The sequence below is a fragment of the Camponotus vicinus genome, unplaced genomic scaffold, assembly GCF_025532165.1.
Source record: "Camponotus vicinus isolate PSW18456_S1 unplaced genomic scaffold, iyCamVici1.0 SCAF_12, whole genome shotgun sequence".
NCBI classification, from domain to species: Eukaryota; Metazoa; Arthropoda; class Insecta; order Hymenoptera; family Formicidae; genus Camponotus; species Camponotus vicinus.
Genome location: NW_028141948.1, coordinates 10337790 through 10357475, shown reverse-complemented (window position 1 = coordinate 10357475; position 19686 = coordinate 10337790). Strand labels below are relative to the sequence as shown.

The 19686-nt window shown below is 37.8% G+C and overlaps 2 protein-coding genes across 12 annotated transcripts in view; one reads left to right on the top strand and one right to left on the bottom strand.

Moving 5' to 3' along the window:
- LOC145963056 (uncharacterized) overlaps window positions 1-19686 on the top strand; it is a 368536-nt gene that overhangs the window by 5748 nt on the left and 343102 nt on the right. For all 7 annotated transcript variants that reach the window (XR_014436063.1, XR_014436062.1, XR_014436061.1 and 4 more), the window contains exon 2: window positions 13645-13770. The gene's annotated coding sequence lies outside the window, so the exon portion shown is untranslated. The remainder of the gene's footprint in view (window positions 1-13644; window positions 13771-19686) is intronic.
- The window catches only part of LOC145963049 (discoidin domain-containing receptor 2), a 250006-nt gene continuing 230762 nt past the window's right edge, over window positions 443-19686 (bottom strand). For 4 of the 5 annotated variants that reach the window (XM_083084656.1, XM_083084660.1, XM_083084659.1 and 1 more), the window contains exons 11-16: window positions 18933-19055; window positions 17250-17359; window positions 13556-13756; window positions 11839-11931; window positions 4773-4914; window positions 443-4317 (exon numbers count right to left, since the gene is read on the bottom strand). In XM_083084656.1, coding sequence (XP_082940782.1) covers window positions 3970-4317; window positions 4773-4914; window positions 11839-11931; window positions 13556-13756; window positions 17250-17359; window positions 18933-19055 — 1017 coding nt within the window. In that variant the 3' untranslated portion in view covers window positions 443-3969. The remainder of the gene's footprint in view (window positions 4318-4772; window positions 4915-11838; window positions 11932-13555; window positions 13757-17249; window positions 17360-18932; window positions 19056-19686) is intronic. The other variant, XM_083084658.1, reaches the window with a different exon arrangement.

Genomic DNA, 19686 nt, shown 5'->3' with positions numbered 1-19686 from the left:
ATATTCCAGCATAGAGGTTTTAACAATCAGGTATATCGAAATCATATTTCATTATATTCGCGTGAACGAAATATTCATACAACGATTGCATATTAATTTCGTTGCAATCTTTAGCCGCAGTGATATTATTTTGTACGATGTAGTCATTGTTGTGAAATCATTTTCAAATTAAACATGACGATCGTATACAATATACGAATATGCGTGATACTAATCGTGATATTAATGTACGACATTAGTGTGTCATTATTATAATGGAATTACAATTTATTTTTATCCTGAAAGTATGATTATCAGATCGTGCAAACTATCTCTCTTTCATGAATTGGCATATTATTAAGCTACGTTATATATAAAAAGCATAATATCTTTCTCGTCTTTTTTTGTGCGCTATAATAGAGAATTATATAATTATATTAAAATTATATTCGATTGATGAAAATCAAGATTGTTTTATGAAGAGATTATGCTTATTATGAAAATAATTATGAAATGCCAATTCTGTCGATAGTCGTGTTTCAAGAAAGTCACGATTAGTGCTAAAAATATTTTCTAAAATTCCGAGGCAAGCGTGATTGTCAATCATACGCGTTTAAAAATATATATCGAAGGAATTAGCAGTGTGTCGTGATAAGGATATAGGAATATCTGCAATTAAAATTGAGCTTATTAAGACGTAAGGCCTTTAAGAGAAATAAAATTTTCTATCGATCTAGCGTGTTCGTACTTTACAATGCTCGATCAATATATCCGATTATTACTTGTTTCTGATATTGTACGATTACCTCGGTGATGCCATTGACAGAGCTCGATTTGTTCACAAAGGATATAATTAATTATCATTGGAAAAAGGGCACGCTAGGTAGAAATAAGTTATCTATATTATAATAGCGAATCTTTACATAGAGAAAGGATTAGATATGCTTTGTTTGCATTTTATTTCACATTATTCGCTTTTCTCTCTAACATCTTGCAGTAAATAATGGAACAATTATACGTTAGATTTATAGTATAAATATGAAACTGCTAGACATAGTTTTTATGTTCTTTATCACTTTTCATAATTATTTTGCATTTCAATCTTTTTTTAAAGAAAATTAAATAAATATTATCTGATCTTTTATCTGAATTATGATTTATAATAAAAATAAGATATATTCGAATAATCCTTTCGCTAGCAAGATTTTCGAATTGGTAGGTACAGAGAGATAGGTACGTAGGAATATACTAAATTATCACATGAGTAGACAAGTAAGTTACTCGTTAGCAGTAAGGGGCAACAATATAGCCAAAGGCAGCGTTATGCTTATATTGGCGAATCTAAACGCAACTACAATTCATTCTCTATTATCATTCTAAAAGTAATGGCAGTTTGCTTCGGACTAAAACTGTATCGACAATAGGTATTATTGTTTCAACTCAGTCACAATCGCGCGGTGCGAAAAATCGATTGGCCAAAGTTTCGCGATGGCACGAAATTATACGTCTGTTGATCCGGCACTTTTATACAAAATTTAAATTACGCACTTAGAATGTTACACTTAATGCATAATCGATCGGCTATTACTATTTACCTCTGACAATTGCCTATTTCTATTACCTCGTAATCCATACGTGAATTCGCATTGATTTTCTTTTAATCGTCTTAAGATATCTCGATCTCGGTGGTATAGAAGCAATTCCAGTTACGTTTAAATTCAACGCGTGTATTTTAACTACATATGGCTATGCCTCCGTATCATCTACTCCTTATGCAGTAGTACATTTTAATTTATATAAATAGTATTTTTTAATGATATAACGGTAACATCGCGCCTATTCGCTAAATGTCGCATAAGTTATTATAGTATTCATCCGGTATGTAAATACGCGAAACTCAAAAGTCGATTAAGACAAATTATCAAAATCGAGTTTATGATGTACGATGGAGATAATGATATGGCGAGTTCGCTGTTAACTTGAAAATTTAAACCGCTAATTATGGTTACTTTCTATTTTCTTCGTGCTTTTGTTTATTTGATAAAAAAAAACATTCCGATAGATCGAACTCGTCAATTTATTATCTCACTACGAACATTTTGTCGGAAGCTAAACAATTTCTGCTTATGTTTTTCATATTAATATCAAATTGTAAGCGAGTGTATAACGCTCTCAGAGAAGGTCAGATTTTTCTGTTCGTCTAATTTCATCCATCGTTTCCGAAAAATGCAATGATAACGTTCCTTACTACGGTACGCCTATCTGTACAATATCCTAATTTCATTGATCCCGCCTATCATATAAAGTTACAATTATGATGTGTCATAGTCACATGATACATAGTCTATAATCATTTTTTAATGCAGAATAGGTAAAACTTTACTCTTCGTCTACTTGCGTTTACAACTTACGATAATTCGTCTAGTGTTATAATATTAACGAATCCCACTCACATACAAATTGTTAACTGCAATTGCAATTAGTGATATCGTTCGAATAAACATGTAGAGAAATCTTTACAGTCGTCTCTGGCTGTCTTTAAAGTTATTTAAATATTCTCACATATGCTATATTTCACACGGATGATGTGTTTACAAACCAAAAATAGTATTAGAAAGACGATTAATTTCTTCACGATCGAAGAGAGAGAAGGAGAGAGAGAGATAACGTTATTAATACTACACGATAATCACTCGTCGTTTCGCGATATGTTTCGTGACGATAAAGAATTTCGCGATGTAAATCACATGTAGATTCATCTCACAAATAGATTCAAAATATCTGGGCGATATAATATATAGTTTTCAAGGAGATAGTAAAAGAGGAGAATAAACAGAGAGAGAGAGAGAGAGAGAGAGAGAGAAAGAGAGAGAAAGGGAGATAGAAAAGGAGAAAATAGGCACCCACATGTTCATAAAACACACTCAGTTATAATGCTTTACGATTAACTTGAACAGTTGTTCTAGCGTCTAATATCGTAATAGCTGCTATATTGCCTTACGTCGATGTGATTCACATTTTTTGCATTAAATCCTTAATCGAAATGATATAATCCCGAAGGAATCCTAGTATTATTCTTCTTAAGTAACGATCCCCCTCCTATTCGCGTAATTGTCGCGCCTAGTATAGGTACCCACCCGTGCAGGAATGTTCACAGCTGTATTACAGTTACATGGTATTGCTCCTAAGTTCTCGACAATTGCGAGACGATCTTCTTCGACCTCGCAAACATCCGTCTCTCTCGATGGCATCGGAGATTCTCCACAGAGCGGCTATCTACGACGGGCAAGTTTTTATTCTGCTCTCGTCCGATTGTCGTATTCACAGATTCGTATCCGTCTCTACGTCTTTCTTTACATTCGAGAAAGAATTCTACCCTTATTTTGCTACATAGATCGTTGCACAGTTTGCTGTCGCGAGTAATTGCGTCGAGATTCGATGTCATATTCTCGCGATCTTCGTGCTCTAAATCGATAAGATATGCACTTTCGTTAGTAAGAATTTCACGGAGCATCGATTCTATTTACGGCGGCACGCGATAGTTCGAATTATTCGTCTATGATGAATTCCGATGTAGAATCTTCGTCTCTCGCGTTTACTCCTCTTCTATCTATTCTAACTGTATGTTTCTCGTTTATCATTACACGTTATTATTCCGCGAAAAAATGTGTAAATCGAAATAAAATCGAAGGACGATCAATTTCTCTGTCATAAAACTCCAAATCCCAGTCCCGTTTCGTTGACAGGCAATAAAATTCCATCGTTGTACTTATCTCTTCGATGTCGTGATATATATTTGTCGTCTTTCACGCTCTCATCTTTCTCCTTTTTTTTCGTCAATCGTTCTCATTCACTCGTCGTTCGCTCCTTGCAATTCTTCAAATGAGGACATTGCCTGCACGTTCGTCGACCCGTTTCAGAACCGAACTTGTTCTGATTCGCGGGATGATTATTAAAAACGTCGCGCTTGTTCAAGTTTGGGGCTCAATATCAGGATGTTGGAGCGTATCCAAGATTTTTCCGCTGCAGAAAGAGCGATATTTCACGGAAAGTCGGTCTCTCGTTCTCCTCTCGCCGCCAGCATTCGAGCATCAGATCGTAGATGTCCTTGGAGGAGGCGGTGGGTCGCGGAAGATAATCAAAGACATTTCTAGAATCCTCCTTGCAGCCATCTTCGGGATTAACGTTGTTGCAATCGGCGGCGTGATGCAGCTGTCGCAGGCTCTGCACCACTTCTTCGTCGGAGAGATGCTCGTAAGGGACGCGTCTCCCGAGGTTCAAAATCTCCCAGAGAGTAACTGCGAAAGCCCACACATCGCTCTTGGTCGTATACTTTCCCTGAAAATTAGATGCAATTTAAAGTTGTCTCATGATTGAATAAATTGTTATTTATACAGGGTGTCCCGAAACTACCACTTGATATTTTAAAGACAGATTCTCTGGCCAATTTAAAAACGATTTTTCCTCAGCGAAAATGTCGAGGGAGATCATTTTTTGCATATTCCCAATTTTTGTCATCATGTATCTTTCTAACTAAGCCTTAAATTAAAATTCTATTAAAGTAAACTCTACCTAAAATTAACTAAAGAATGTGACTTTATTAATATTTTATTCCCATAAGCCTTAGTTTGCGAAAAACCCTTTATTTTCAATCGTTTATAACTCGAAAACTATTAGTGCCGCGACATTTTCGCTGAGGAAAAATCGTTTTTAAATTGGCCAGAGAATCTGCCTTTTTTTTGGACGGAAGATACCTGGGAAGATACCCTGTATATATTAGTTGATACACTTACCAGAAATATTGATTCCCAGGCCATCCATCGCACCGGCAAGGGCATAGTTCCATCGACTTTGTAGTAATCGCAAGCATAAAGTTCGTTGTCCGTGCCAAAGTCCGAGATTTTGATATGATAAGCCTTACCGACTAAACAATTTCTGCAAGCAAAATTATGACTCGTAGAGAATTAAGAGAAGATTTTATTTCTATTTTATCGTGACAAGAATTCGCATTTTTTCCACGTTTCTATTTTTATATTATTTGATCATCTCCGCGCGTTGATTTATGCAAAGTACTCGGCGCGGAGGATATAATGCTCGCTTTAAAATAATTTTGGGATATTCCTGGATAGCATTATGTTACGCGAGTTTGCGCGCGTCTGTGTGTTATCGATTAGATTAAATACTTTTCAACTACTTTTCGACACGTTTGTGAAACGAAAGAGGTGCAGCCAGATTGATCTCTCGTCGGTACATACGTGGAGCGCATAGCATGCCCGTGTATGCAATCTGCATACACGTACGCATTCTGTACATCGTAGTCAACCGGAAGCGAGAATAATTGTCTACATGCAGCTAGTGAGCTCTACTATAGTGAACTTTTCTATAAAATATCGGGATCGGAAATTAAAGAGATATATTTTTTATTGAATCCTTCTTTTTTTACATTTACTATTTGAATTAAAAACACTTTTTATCAAATATTTAGCAAGCAGTGCATATCACTGCTTGCATATACAGCAGTGCATATCTTTTAAAAAATATTTTGATATTCGAGATTATATTTAACTATTACAAAAATATTGCTAATTCAAACAATAAGATTGGAAACAGTTGTGAATTATTTATATTTCTTTCAATTCATAAAGCACATACAAAGTCAATGTGTCTGACTATGATATTATAATATCAATTAATTAGCGAATTTCTGACAAAGATAGCGATTCATGTAGCATGTATGTATCCTTTTCTACGAATTGGGTCATTCCCCCACCCTTGAAAGCTCACTCCAGTATGTTATAGAGCTCAATGGCATTTGCTCGCAAATGTGGTCGAGTTTCCTGTTCGAGCACACACGAATGAGCAATTGTATACGATGCGTAAATAAATTTTGCCCAGCGGATAATCGAAAAGTATTTAATCGGATTGTCGCATAATGATTATCGTAAATTGTTTGCTATAAAAGAAAGATGTGCAACGATAAGAGTATTTATTCACAACAACAACAGCCGCGCTGAGATAGCGGTATATTTTAATCTTGTTGTTAATATTATAATACACGGATATATTTACTTAATCTTATCGCGTTTGATATTTCATCCACTCGTCCTTTGAACGGGTTTCACGAGAGATACGTTCGAGGATCCCCTGAGGAGAACTTAGAGACGGAAAGCATTCATGCAACTCGGCTCAAAGCTCCAGACATTGACCGGCTCGCTTTAAAGACGAACTAATCTTCGCTATCTGAGAAACGGCCAGTCAAACGTTATCCATGGAACAAGGGTATAGAATAGATAGAATCAATTAATTTTGCCGATAGAACAAAGCTCCAATTTGGCGGCAGAACCTGGTTAATTAGGGGCGCTTTATCGATCATTGCTATTGGCTACTTCGCCATCGGGCTACTGCGTCGATGGGGTTGACCCCGGTCCTCCCTATGTTGCAGAGTACGACAGTAATGCAATAAGCCGCGTTCACGCCTCGCATTGAAGCTGTTGTAGGATAAATCAGACGTGATGATCTCCGCTCTATAATCTAGTAGTTAGAACTTTGATCGCTCGCATAAATTTCAGAAATAATAATTCTAAAAGCATATAAACAAACATAATAATTCATAAAACACGTAACGTAAATTACCGAACAAAAGTTTATGCATTAATTTCATGATACATCTGAGTATTATTAATTCTATTATTAATTTATTAATTTATTATTTAATAGTAATTAATAATATATTAAATAATATATTATTATATATTTATTTTATATTACATATTTATTTTATATTTATTCCATATTTATATTTTATATTTATATGTTTATATATCTATTTTATATATGTATTAAATTTAAATTACTTCAAATTGTTGATGTGTGTATTTCTACAAACATTATCTTAATAGATATTAATACATTCAAAGAAGAAATATTCTATACTAAAATCTTATCTTTTAATCTTATTACTCCAATATTAATCGTAACAGAGATTATTATAAAAATAATTACCACTGTTAGAATATTTTAATTTCTTATTTTAATACTTTTTAATTTCACAATTTACATATCTTATTTATCTTTTATTTTATATGTTAGTAGGAGAGAATTTAAATTTAGAATTATTATTGTGTGTGAGAAACGAGAATATATTGATGATAATATACTAGATATAATCGTTACAAAAGAAAGTAAAGAAGGATCATGAAATATCGGGTCAAAATTAGGCTATAAGAATATGACGCGAAAGGCCTTTTCACCTTTTATCGAAATCAGAACAAAGACAGGTTTTCTTGTCAGAAAGTGGGAATCTACATCCGCGACGATTTCTTCGGTGGATGAGGAGAGATTCGCCTCTGTCATTTTGCAAGTTGCACAAGTTGAAGTTAAATTTGGAATCGTTTGACCATTTGACGCAAGGACCGACGCTATTGTCGATAGAAACGAGAACATTAAGTGTACTTGGCCGATTGACACGGCTGTATAATGAAGTCGAGGCGAAGTATCGACATTCAAGTTGAACGGTCGGCCAAGTTAGATTGAAAGTTGAATATTGGACATGCTCGTTGCAAGAGAAACAAACGGTTTCGATCAAAGTGGGAAAAATGGCGAGAATACGGTGAGAAAACGCGTACGGGAAAAGCCGTTCTTTGAATTTTTTAACCGATTATTCCAAAGCGTAAGCTCTCGTCGGCGGAGAATAAAACTTTCGGTTTTCAGTCTCTTCGAAAGTGAATAGAAGAAGAATCCCCTCAAAATTGCAGTCTAAATTTAATGTTAAGGTCAATGAAACAGGATAACTGTTACGAATAAACGTACAAATATCGAAAGCCTGCGAATGTTTAAATCAATATTTGATTATACTTGTTGCAAAAAAGGCATTCTATAAAAATAAAGTGGATTTTTAGCAAAATTTTAAACAAAGTTTGTGTAAAAATTGTACATGTTTACATTAATAATTATAGAAAAATCCTACAACGTTAGAGAGATCTTTGCCAAGTAAATATTATTAAAATTAGAATTGTAAATGCGAAAACAAAAAGCTGCATAATATTCCAAATGTAAGAATCAATAGTAGAAGCGAGATAGCAGGTCCCCGATATTAAGTATTATCTACACTTTAAAGAAAACTCGCCCGGCATACATTTGCGATTCAAAATAGGATGAAGGAAATCTCTTTTACCGGAATACGAAATATCCACATACAGGATGCGAGTTTTTTTTTCCGTTTTTGCTCTTTTATTCAGATGCACGTTTATTCGCAATATTTGCCCCGCTATAATCAATCTCCGCCATTAAAAAAAATAACATTATCAGCGTTTACTGGCGGAACCGTTTTACAGCAAATCATGAGATTTTACTCTCGTTCACGTGTAATATCCTATCTTTATATTTCTCTCGGTTGGACAAACGCTCTCGTACGAGAACGAATCCACTATCCTTTCCATCTTTTAAAGCATTACATACAGCTATCAATTTTCTCGTTCGTATTCCTTTTCCATCCGAGCCAATTGAATTGCATTACCGTTTGATCAGCAATCGATCCTTTCCTTCTTTTACACTTGGCACGGTTCCGACAATGACTCTATAGCTATACGCCGCGGATTGGCGAATGAAATAAGAAGTCGCGATGGATTGGCAGTTTGTCTCGAGCGAGGAACATTCTCGTTCTCCGATTCTGTTTAAACTCCGCAGTTTAAAATTCTCCATCGGGTTCGATTTAAATGAATAAAAATGTTTCGGCTCGCTCTCTTTTACATTTATCGCGACAGATAAATCGCGCGCAGAGATCGCCCGATAGAAAGGGCAGAAATGCATTTCGAAAGTATCGCGTACGCGCCATTGATATCCGCAATGTCCATTTCTCTTTTGACGCCGCCAGTCACGAAGAATTTATGCCCCATAGTGGAATTCCCATACGGTCGCGTATTTCACTGAATATCGTCGGTTCGTCACGCTGACGTGCGCCATCAAAGTGGAAGTTCAGCGGTGCCATTAAATTCTGATTAAATTTTGATTAAATCCTGGAGCCTGTACCAAAAGGTATCGATCTATTTGCAATGCGATCGGATCGTATCGCGCATTTTTTCTCACAAAAGCACGGATAGAGATAACGCGCCGCGGTTTCGATGCGAGCGCCACTAAAATTTTATAAAGCCTCATGTGTAGCTTGTTAAAAAATTAACTAAGGGATTATAGCCGCCGCAATCGCACAAGCAATGGACATTCCGTTCTCTTGCGAATGCCGTTGAAAATATTTTGGAATTTATTGCAACGCCATTAGCATTCCGTCGTGAAAATGTAACACAAATTGGATATCTCGTTTGAACGCTACAGTGAGCACGTTACTTGTCAATTATCGTGAAAAACTATAAATTTAAAAGAATGACAACGTCGAATTTTATCTTTTATTTATATTGAATACTTTATCTTTTAAATTAGTGCTTTATTGATTTAATTGTACGATGGTGGAGCGCGTGAGAGGGAGAGAGAAAGAGAAAGACAGAAATGACACAGAACTAGTTTTGTCGATATTTCTGAAGCTATTTCTGCAATCGACGAATCAAACCTGTCCTCAAAAATGCCGACAGTTGATATCATTATCGAAGCTTCGCGCAAGAAAATGTTTTTCGCTTTACTATTAATATTTACAAGCGCGAGTTTGAGAGACACTGTCCAGCCGGAAACTAGGTCCCGCGTGCTATGAGAACTCGGTGGTTTGCGTGGGTGCGCGAAAGGTATACATATATGCACATATGTGCATATAAACGTCCTATCGATTCGGCGAGATGGCCATTGCATTTCAATAACAACCAGAGATGGACTTCGTTCTATATACAGGTTGTACTTCGTCGACTAGCGGTCATCGCGGTATTGCTCTCTGTACACGTTATATGGTTTGAGGATCATTACAAAGATTTCGCGATACGAGCGATATTAAAAATTTGCATAAATGGAATTTACTTGAGAAAAAGCATACGAAATTTAAAAGAAAATATACACGATTGTCATGAAATAATTAACGAATTAATGATGCAACTTTTAAAAAATATAGATTTTTCGCACTATAATATTTTGATTGGCCAATGCATATATTTGTATCCTTTGACGTAATATTTTTATACATTTTATAAATGTTTGCGTATTAATCGATGGAAAATTCGAGGATTAATTAATTATCTTTCTCGGCAACTTTCGCGAATATTAACATTTCATTATCGACACAAGGTTCTTAATTTTTTAACGGCCACGTTTTTAGCGAAAAATGTATCTTGATCGAGAGATATTAAAAATGTGTGCATTTGGAAAAGCGAAAAGGCAGTCTTTTCCGAGTAATCTTGAATTATACGTAATATCGAAATAATGCGTACGAAAGGGAAAAGTTTCTAGCGCCAGAAAGGAAAATCGACCGTAAATATAACAAGTATTAGACCATTATGTTGGATTGTGGAGGAAGGTGCCTATTGTGCGTTCAAAGTCGCGTGTTCCTGCCAGGGAAAACCCGACGGAATCACTTTGCGCGAGTGGTTTGCGAGGGACACAATGCCAAAAGCTGATCCCGATAGTTACGACGATTGAATGCGCGACTGGCTCAAAAAAAAAAAAAAAAAAAAAGAGTGAAACGCTGACATTTTCCGTCGTCGATACACACATCCAACATTCACTCACGGAAATAACTAGCCACTTGCTCTTCTCGTTGCATTCCTCGCGACGATTCACTAACAAATCGTTGATTTCCCATGCGGTTCTCGGCTCGGTTTGTTTTGGGGCTTATGGAAATGCACCGCACGGGGAAGGGGAGGGTGTGGTATAATTCAATTTCGTCCTGAGAGTGGGAGAATCGATATCGGTGTCCCGTCGTCCCGTTTTAACGGGTGCGTCGCCCGTAGTAAAATCCTCCCTCCTCGTACATACACGTCCCCCGAGTACGATCACATACATTCGCGAGAACATCTCTGCCAGTTATTAGACTGTGCCAATTAAAGCAGACGGCATAGTCTCGAATCGGATTCGAAAGGCACATCCGTCGAAAGATGCTCTTCGATGAATTAAAGCCCGATAGAACGAACGGCGATCTTGTTAATCGATGAAGCGAAAAGCGAGACGGGAAAAAATACATCCAACGGGTGAGTGAGTTTACCTCGACAAATAAATCAAGAACGAATCCATTTATCCTTTCCGCAATAACGTAAAAAACGTGCCGCAACATTTACGCCGCATCGTGCCTCTCTCGCGAATGGTTTCGCGACCGACTTTTGAAATTACTTTTCAATAAATTGCACGGCACGGAATTGCGTTTTTCAACCTATTTCCGCGGCAGGGATCATCCCCGTGAATTATAAGTCCCTTCGTGTATTGTTGCTGCCGCGAAAGCTTTGTAATTTTCTCTACGTCGACGGAGAAGATTCCCTTGTTTATGGCCTTACATCTCCTTGACGTATGCATCGAAGCGAACTTTGCATTCACTCCTGTATCTAAATCTCTGATGCAGTCTTCATTCTCATCAAATTAAAATTATTTGCGATTATGACGGAAAAATATACGGAAAAATATATTTATTGAATATACGTGAGATGAAAAAGTTCATATAATGTATAAAGTTATTTGGATTTTGAAGATATATATTATTAGAATTATAAAACGTATATATTCATCTAAACGTGTTCGCTTATAAGCTTTGCATTGTTTAATGTATAAATCGCGTACTTCTACGCAAACTTGGAGTGGGAATTACAGAATGTTTAGGTGCAGAGTGAATACCGGTCGAGAATGATAAAGACGCGTTCGTAGTGTAAGTTTATTCTCGGGAGATGAAAGTGGGAATCCGCGCGAGGGAGATTCGTTTCGACAAAGTCCCATTGTACTCACCTAGTGGCCAAATCCCGATGAACGAAATTCAGGTTCTCCAGATACCGCATGCCCGACGCGATCTGCGCCGCCATGTAGATGAGACAGTTGAAACTGAAACGACGAAGCGGCATGAGTTTCCTACGAAGTTAAGGTATTCGCACTTGCGAATCCTCTCTCGACCGCCGCCGCCTCGGAGAGATTCCTCCGAGGTGTAGGTCGACGAGAATCCGGGGAGCGTGCGTCGCTCACGATTAATAAACGTGTCAAACTCGCGCCGAAGAAACTTATTGCGTGTTAACTCGAGCGACGGCGGTTCGTCGGAAATGAAACCGAGTCCTGGTTCGTTAGAGACGATTGCGGCACTCGAGAGCCGTAATCTCGAATACTTTAAACCTGGTTACAGTAATGCATCGCCGGCAATATATTATCTGCATAATGTGACTACTAACATTACAAGGTCGATTAATATTCAGACTAATGAAGAGATTTTCTTTTCAAACTTCAAAGCAAGATTATAGATGATGCAATTAGCTTTTTCGTAAAGTAATCGCCTACTTATGATGCTATTTGGTTTTGAATCGATTTTGATTAAATTTAAAAAAATTATCTCTGAATTGCAATTGTTAATCATTATATTTAACGAAACATCCTGCACGCGTGCCATTTTTTTTCGAAAAATGACAACGGATGTTTTAATAAACACCGCTCTTTCGTTATATCAATGAAATAACAAGTCAGCAGAAAAATAATTGAAAGCTATACACACATTTAACATCAAATTTTTAATACTTTATATTTTTTATACAAATATTGTGAATATCAATATCAAGACTGAGAGTACCCGGTAGACAATTTTCTTGATTTAACGGGATTTCAATACATATCTACAGTTTTAAAATTTTTTCGAAATTACAAAGTGATACCATTATGTAATATGTTAGAGAAACAAAAAAATTATTTATAGTGTGCGAAATTTAATGCCATTCATTGATCTTTTTATCCCTATTATGAAAAAATCCGGCATGTAAACTAGTATGTAACATATAATATCTATTATCGCTCTGGTAATTGTATAAATGCGAATTTATGGATTTTTCAAGTGCTTTGACGTGAAATTGCAAACAAATTAATATCGTTTGAAAATTTTTTGCATCAGTTTTCTCCCCCAAAGTATATTTTCTTGTTTGGCAAAACGATATTGCTTTCAAACTGTTTACTAACACGATTATATGTGCTCGGTGACCTTCCGCCAATTTCGCGAAAGGTACTCCAATTTGATATTTTTTTGAAAATATTGTATTGTTTTTATTTGAGAACATTCAATTTCTACGGCGGCAGTTATACGAAACATCCTGCACGCGTGCCATTTTTTTCGAAAAATGACAACGGATGTTTTAATAAACACCGCTCTTTCGTTATATCAATGAAATAACAAGTCAGCAGAAAAATAATTGAAAGCTATACACACACATACACGTACACATATCGTATTCCAACAGAAAAATAAGAAGAGAAAATTAGTGATTTTAATATTATTTCAACAGTAATATATATTTTCAAATTAAAAAATGCTTCAAAAATTAAAAAATTAATGAATAAATTAATTTTCAATTACCAATTAATAATTGTAGAAATCAGCTTTATAATTGAAGAGAAATTGTAGATTTTTTCTAATTCGACGAGTTATGAAGTATACTATTATTAGATGATTAATGTCATATGTCTAGAAAGTTACCTAAGTGTCTTGACGCCAATTGGCATGGAATGTGCGTCTTCGGCAGTGATGTGTGTCTTGAGAAACTGACAAAGATCCCCGTGTTCCAGGTATTCCATCACCACACAGTACGGTTCCTCGCGGTAACAAGCACCCAGGACTCGAGCGATATTGCGATCTTCCAGAGCAGCCAGAATCCTCACGTCTCTTTGGAAGTCCAACCTGTTCGGGAACAAGTCAGTTTCTATAAGTTATAACAATCAATTATTCATTAATTATTACTAATTATTAATTGAGATTGTTTTTTCTTTGCGAGAATTTTATGAAATGGAAAAAGTTTGATTATATTTTTTATTTGTGCTTTAAATTATCGTATTTATCACTGACGATTACATTGCATTAACAATTATCATATATGCATAATATTTCCAATGCATTAAGTTTCAACTGACTTTTGAAAATATACAAGTGCATTTTTCCTTTTCGTAATCTCTGTATATAATAATGTTAGGAAATGAATTTTTCGTATCGCTCTAAAGTAACAAGAATCACCGACCGTCTCATTGTAATGATTCTCGTATCGCGTGACGCGCTTTCTGCATTGCAAGACGTTCTAGACGTTCGTACAGCGTTAATGACCGTAGTTTGCCGTCCAGTTCGCTGGATCGCGACGTTATTTCCGGATAAGAGAAGCGTTTTCTAGAGCGCGAGCACATATGCACGTCGACCGAGGCTGCGTTACACCACGCAGCATCGTTACTTCGGGCTTACTTACGATCGACTTGGTAATGGCACTCTCGCGTGATAGCTTAATGCGGCCGTTAACAAAACTGCAGCGCCCTACGCGTATCGATTTACCATAAACTTCGAATCCCTGGCTGGCTGGTGCGCGCGATTGTCGCGCGGCATCTCGCGTCGGACCCGGCGTGGGCGGAAGGTCCCTCCCCGTCGTTGACCACTATATGCAAAATAGCCCGTTTAACGTTGCCGCGGACCCTAAGCCGAGTTAATGACGTCGCATTAGCCGAAAGTTCGCGGTACAATTTCCTCTCTCTTGCACCAACATTGGCAGGAATGTTTCCGCCGCAATGGCTGCGTTTACGCTACCGCGAATGCGTATCCGACATCAATGTGGGATCAACACAGTTTCAGTTAATCAATTTTAACTTTGCGCGATGAGATTCATATTACGCGAATTCCATAATATTTTCGATTTTTAAAAATAAATATACGATAAATACGAGTAATAATTAAATGTATAAAAAATTATACAGATGTTTCCAGGCGTATATCCATGTTGTCGATGTTTCTCGTAAGATGAAATTTTATCATTGCAATTTTGGCGCCATGGGAGTGTGTCTGTCGTCTCGGACGGATGCGTACTGAGCGTTATTTTTAATAGAGTGTCAACGCGGGTCGCGCGCTGCGACACGCGATACCGGGCATGACACATAAAACATTTCTTATCTGTCGTCAGCACAACCTTCTCCGATGCGGCCGAACGAGCATACCTCGTACTCTTCTCATTTATAATCGCACAGAGATCCTTCCCGGCCGCGATCTGCTCTGACAAGCAAGCCGTGTAAATAGACAAGATGTGACGCTCAATAAAAAATTCATCTTAAATACGCTGGCACGTATAAGGAAGAGAAACGCAAATTAATTACACATTTATATGATAAAATAATAAAATTAAAGTAACAAATTTCGACTTGACGCGTCCTTTGTCTTTTGCGTTAAAATATAGACTTGAGATTTCCACAGCTGTTTGCGTTTCGGCGCCAAGGATGAACGTGCAGAGTCACGAGACATTATAAGTCATCCGCGCGATAGGGAACTTGTTGCGTGAGCGGACGTCGGGAATCCGCGATGCAAGGATCGCTCGCGCGAGATAAAATACAACGGCCCTTGGAGACTGTATTTCGTCACGTCGATATATAAAAGATTACAGAGGAAAGATACAGGCTATAAAAGAATTTTTTTGTCCGCGCAAATTATTTGGCCACTTGAAAATTTCGCGCATGATCTCTTTTCATTTAATAAAAATATCAATTATCTGTATAAATTATGTTTTTATAAAGGCTGATTAAGCGAGCGTTCGTAAAGATTCGTCCTTTTCAAGGTAACAGAATAGTTATGAAAGATATCTAAATGGTTAATAATAAATTGAGTAAATTAATTATTTTTTTCGTAAAATCATATATGCAATTAATTTGTACATAACGCGCTGCACTATTAAGGACACTTACGAAACGCAATTCATCCTTGCAGCGCAAAAGCACGTGCACGTTAAATTGTCAGCCAAATTGTTGGCTATTTTCGACCACGTCTCAAACATTCGATAGATTGCTACACAGAGTCGAAGAAGTTTTTCTTTGGCCGACTCTGTCGAACAGATCTCGAATTTTTTTCGTAAAATATATGCAATTATTTTATACACAACGCGTTGCATTATTAAAGATACTTATGAAACACAATCATAGTGCAATTTATCGCGGCGCAAATAAATACGTGTATGCTAAATCAGCCAAATATTCACTATTCTATCACATCTCAAATATCCAATAGATTGCTACACAGAGTCGAAGAAGTCTTTTTTTAGCCGACTCTGTCGAACAGATCTCGAATTTATTTCATAAAATATCTGTAATTATTTGATACATAACGCGTTACATTATTAAAGATACTTACGAAACGTAGTCACATCGCAATTTTTCGCAACGGAAATAAATACGTGCACGCTAAATCAGCCAAATTGTTCGCTATTCTCGATCACGTCGCAACGTTCGACAGATTGCTGCACAGAGAAGAAATTTCTCTTTAGCCCGACAGTCGAACGCGAACGGCTCCCAAACGACAGTATCCAAGAGGGTCGTCGATTTTCGTCGTTGCTCGTTGGAAGGAAGCTTTGTCATCTCTACTACGAGGTCTGCCCGTATGTCGGTTCGGAGTGCGCGCCAAAGTCCCCGATACCCTATCTCCCGGTCATTGTATGCAAATCCGTTCCATTCGTGGAATCGAACTGGCCTTTTTCTGATGTCTGACGCGATAATCGCGAGAACGATCGTCCGAGAACGGCGTATCCGGACATTTCGCCGCCGCGGGGTTTCTTCAGCGGATGTCGCATCGCGTCGCCAAACGTCGCATGCGTTTGCCCAAAAAATACGATCGTTTCATCCCCTAAATTTGATATATCGTCCCTCACGGGCATAGCCTTTTCCGACCCTGCAATAGAGTTCCTTTCCCTTTCGACTGCCACATTTTTGCGCGCGTATCTTCTGTTACATTTATATTCCGTGCGAATTCCGTTTTTATGAAAATACTTTCCGTTATTGCTTTCAATTAATGTATATGCAATACCAAGATGATATAAGAAATCTGTTGGATCCGAACATACATCTTGATCTAGCGCTTTGCGATCAATTTGTCTCTCGCGATGCGCTCTAGAAATCGCATCTTTATCTTCTTCAAGTCGACTCTATTCGTTTACTAAGGCAAGATAACTAACTCACGATCTATCGGTCGATAGATAACAACGAACGCTGCATAAAATCGCAACCGGTGAGCGCATCTCTCTACGTGGCTCTAAAAGGTTTATCGTTGTTCACGAGGGGGAGAGAAACGGGTTAGGGAGGAAAGCATGCACGCTCAATCAAGCGTCGCTATAACGAAACGGAATGTAAATTGCGGCTTCCATACAGACGTGTATACTCACTTTTCCTTCTCGCTGGCTTCCGGCAGTAAAAACTTGACGGCGACGAGTCGCTTGCCGAGGGTGGTCGTCGTTCCGTATTCCGGGATCCCTTCAGCTTCCGCCACATATACCTTTATGTGCATAATTTGTTTGAATTGCGTTATGTATATGCATAGAAGTGACCAGGATAAATTCGGGAACGGCCGAAATTCCGTAATTTACCGTGATTTTGACGAACCTCGTCGTACGTGACTTTGCATGAGCCGGCTTTTTACCAACTCCGTTTTCACTGTTAATATTATATATTATTCGATTATACAAGTGCGATAATAACAATAATTTTGCCCGAGAGCGCAGTGATACATGTACTTTCATCTAACTTTCCAATTACGCGGAGCACACATTGGGGGAATTTTTTCCAACATTAAAGATAATTACCATACCACTTTGAAAAAACTGCATATAGATGAACACTTAACAAGAGATACTTAGTATTCTCTGCAGCTTCTAAATTCTTCAATATTATTTTTACATACATCGTAGGATTCTTTTGTGATACACAAAATTTAATTTAGTCAATACAAGCTAAAAAATTGATATTTTATCCTCACACATTTTTATAATTTTATTTATGTTTCTCAGATTGATACGGAATAAACAAGTTTTATTGCTTTCATTGAATAACGATGCGCGAAGATAGAATCCGTCAGGAAATTCCGTCTGAATCCTAGCAATGCAAATCCATAGGTTTCGAGCGGCGGCTAAGAATAATCGATCATCGTATGCACATTGCGTAACGCACCACGACTAGTGCATCCTTCCGCGATATTACGCGTAAGAGATTCGACGATTTCCTACCGGACGAAGACGATTGATTTCGCATGTCGATGACCGAGTCGAGATCGACGTGTCCGATCTCTTGCAAAGTCCGCACAACCGCGCGTGCATGTGGATGCATTCTGTCCCGCGGATTTCTGACGCGGCAACTGGCGAACTGCGCGAAACGAAGCGATGATCCTCCTCGTCGCGTCGTCATTAACGATGCGCCGTCCGGTGTCGGGAGGAGGGGCGGGAACAAAGGGGAATTATTAGCCACTGTAACGCATCCTAAACTGATTATTCTCGACGACCCCTGACGCGACGAGGCGTCATTGTGTCGGCGAAGAATAACACGTTCCAGGCACTTCGTTAATCGACGTATTGTTGCGCATCCGGCGCAACGTTGAATCGCCCGGACGGCCAACAAACGGATTGATTTCGCGATCGTCGTCCTGACGGAGGAGGCAGCGACACGTTGCATCGCGAATTTACACGAAATAGTTGGCCGCATTTGAAATTACTTCTGCTCGCGTAAGCGCGATTGTGCTGATGCTGACGAATTTTTACAGCGCAACAAACTTTTGTTATGTTTTATTAGAATAATTCAGAACGAAAGATGGATAAAATATTGTTTAAAAGCTTGATAAATTGCATATTTTATGTTTTCGTCCATCTAAATAATTGTCAAAGCAAATTAGAGAATAGGTGATATATACACAGCAATTAATCATTAGATATTTTTGCAAATTTTTGAAGCTCGAATATTAGCAATTAATCAACATACGCAGGCTCGTCAGCTAAACGATTCATCTTATCCTAGAAACTCGTGACCAATTGGAAATATACTATACTTATTATTCGCGGGTGTAATAACAATGTCATTACCGTTCCAAAGGCCCCTTCGGCGAGCTTGGAGAGCATGCGAAGGCGATGCCGTGGGAAGAGCGGTACGCTAGTCTGCTCCAGACGTCTCTTCAGGGCTGAGAGTACCTCCTGTTGAGTCGGCGACTGCAACACGAAAGCGCAAATGCATTGTGCGAGCTATCCGGACGATAATCAACGATCTATGATCACGCTAGTCGCGCTGGGGCGCATCGTGGGTATCGCAAGATCTACGGCCGTCATTCGACGAACAGCTTTACCCCCTTCGACCCTCGCCTTCGCGTTTCGCGGATTATCGAGTTTATCGAGATATGTATGAGAGAGAAAGAGAGCGCACAGAACTGTAGTACGACTTACAAGTGTTCCATTGATCGTGAACTTATTGTCGATCGGCAAAAGCAGACGGACTCGTAGAATGTTAGATAACATCTCGCGTTATTTTCAGGAAGAACATTTTTCTAAAGGTGAATGACGCGTAGAAAGATATTAAATTATTACATTACTATATAAAAAATATTATTATACAAAATATTAAATTGTTATATTACTTGCGAATTTTTTGAAGGATTAAGGTTCAAAATGCAACGCGTTTTTCATATTGATAATTCCATATTATTGTAAATTTGTATGAAAATTAATTATTGGGTTCCTAGTGTAGTTAGAAGAATACCTAAGCAATCGCAAGAGTCTGGTTTTAAAAGTCGATCGCCATCATAAATGAGAGTGACATGAAAAGAAATAGTGTACCGTGTGTTCG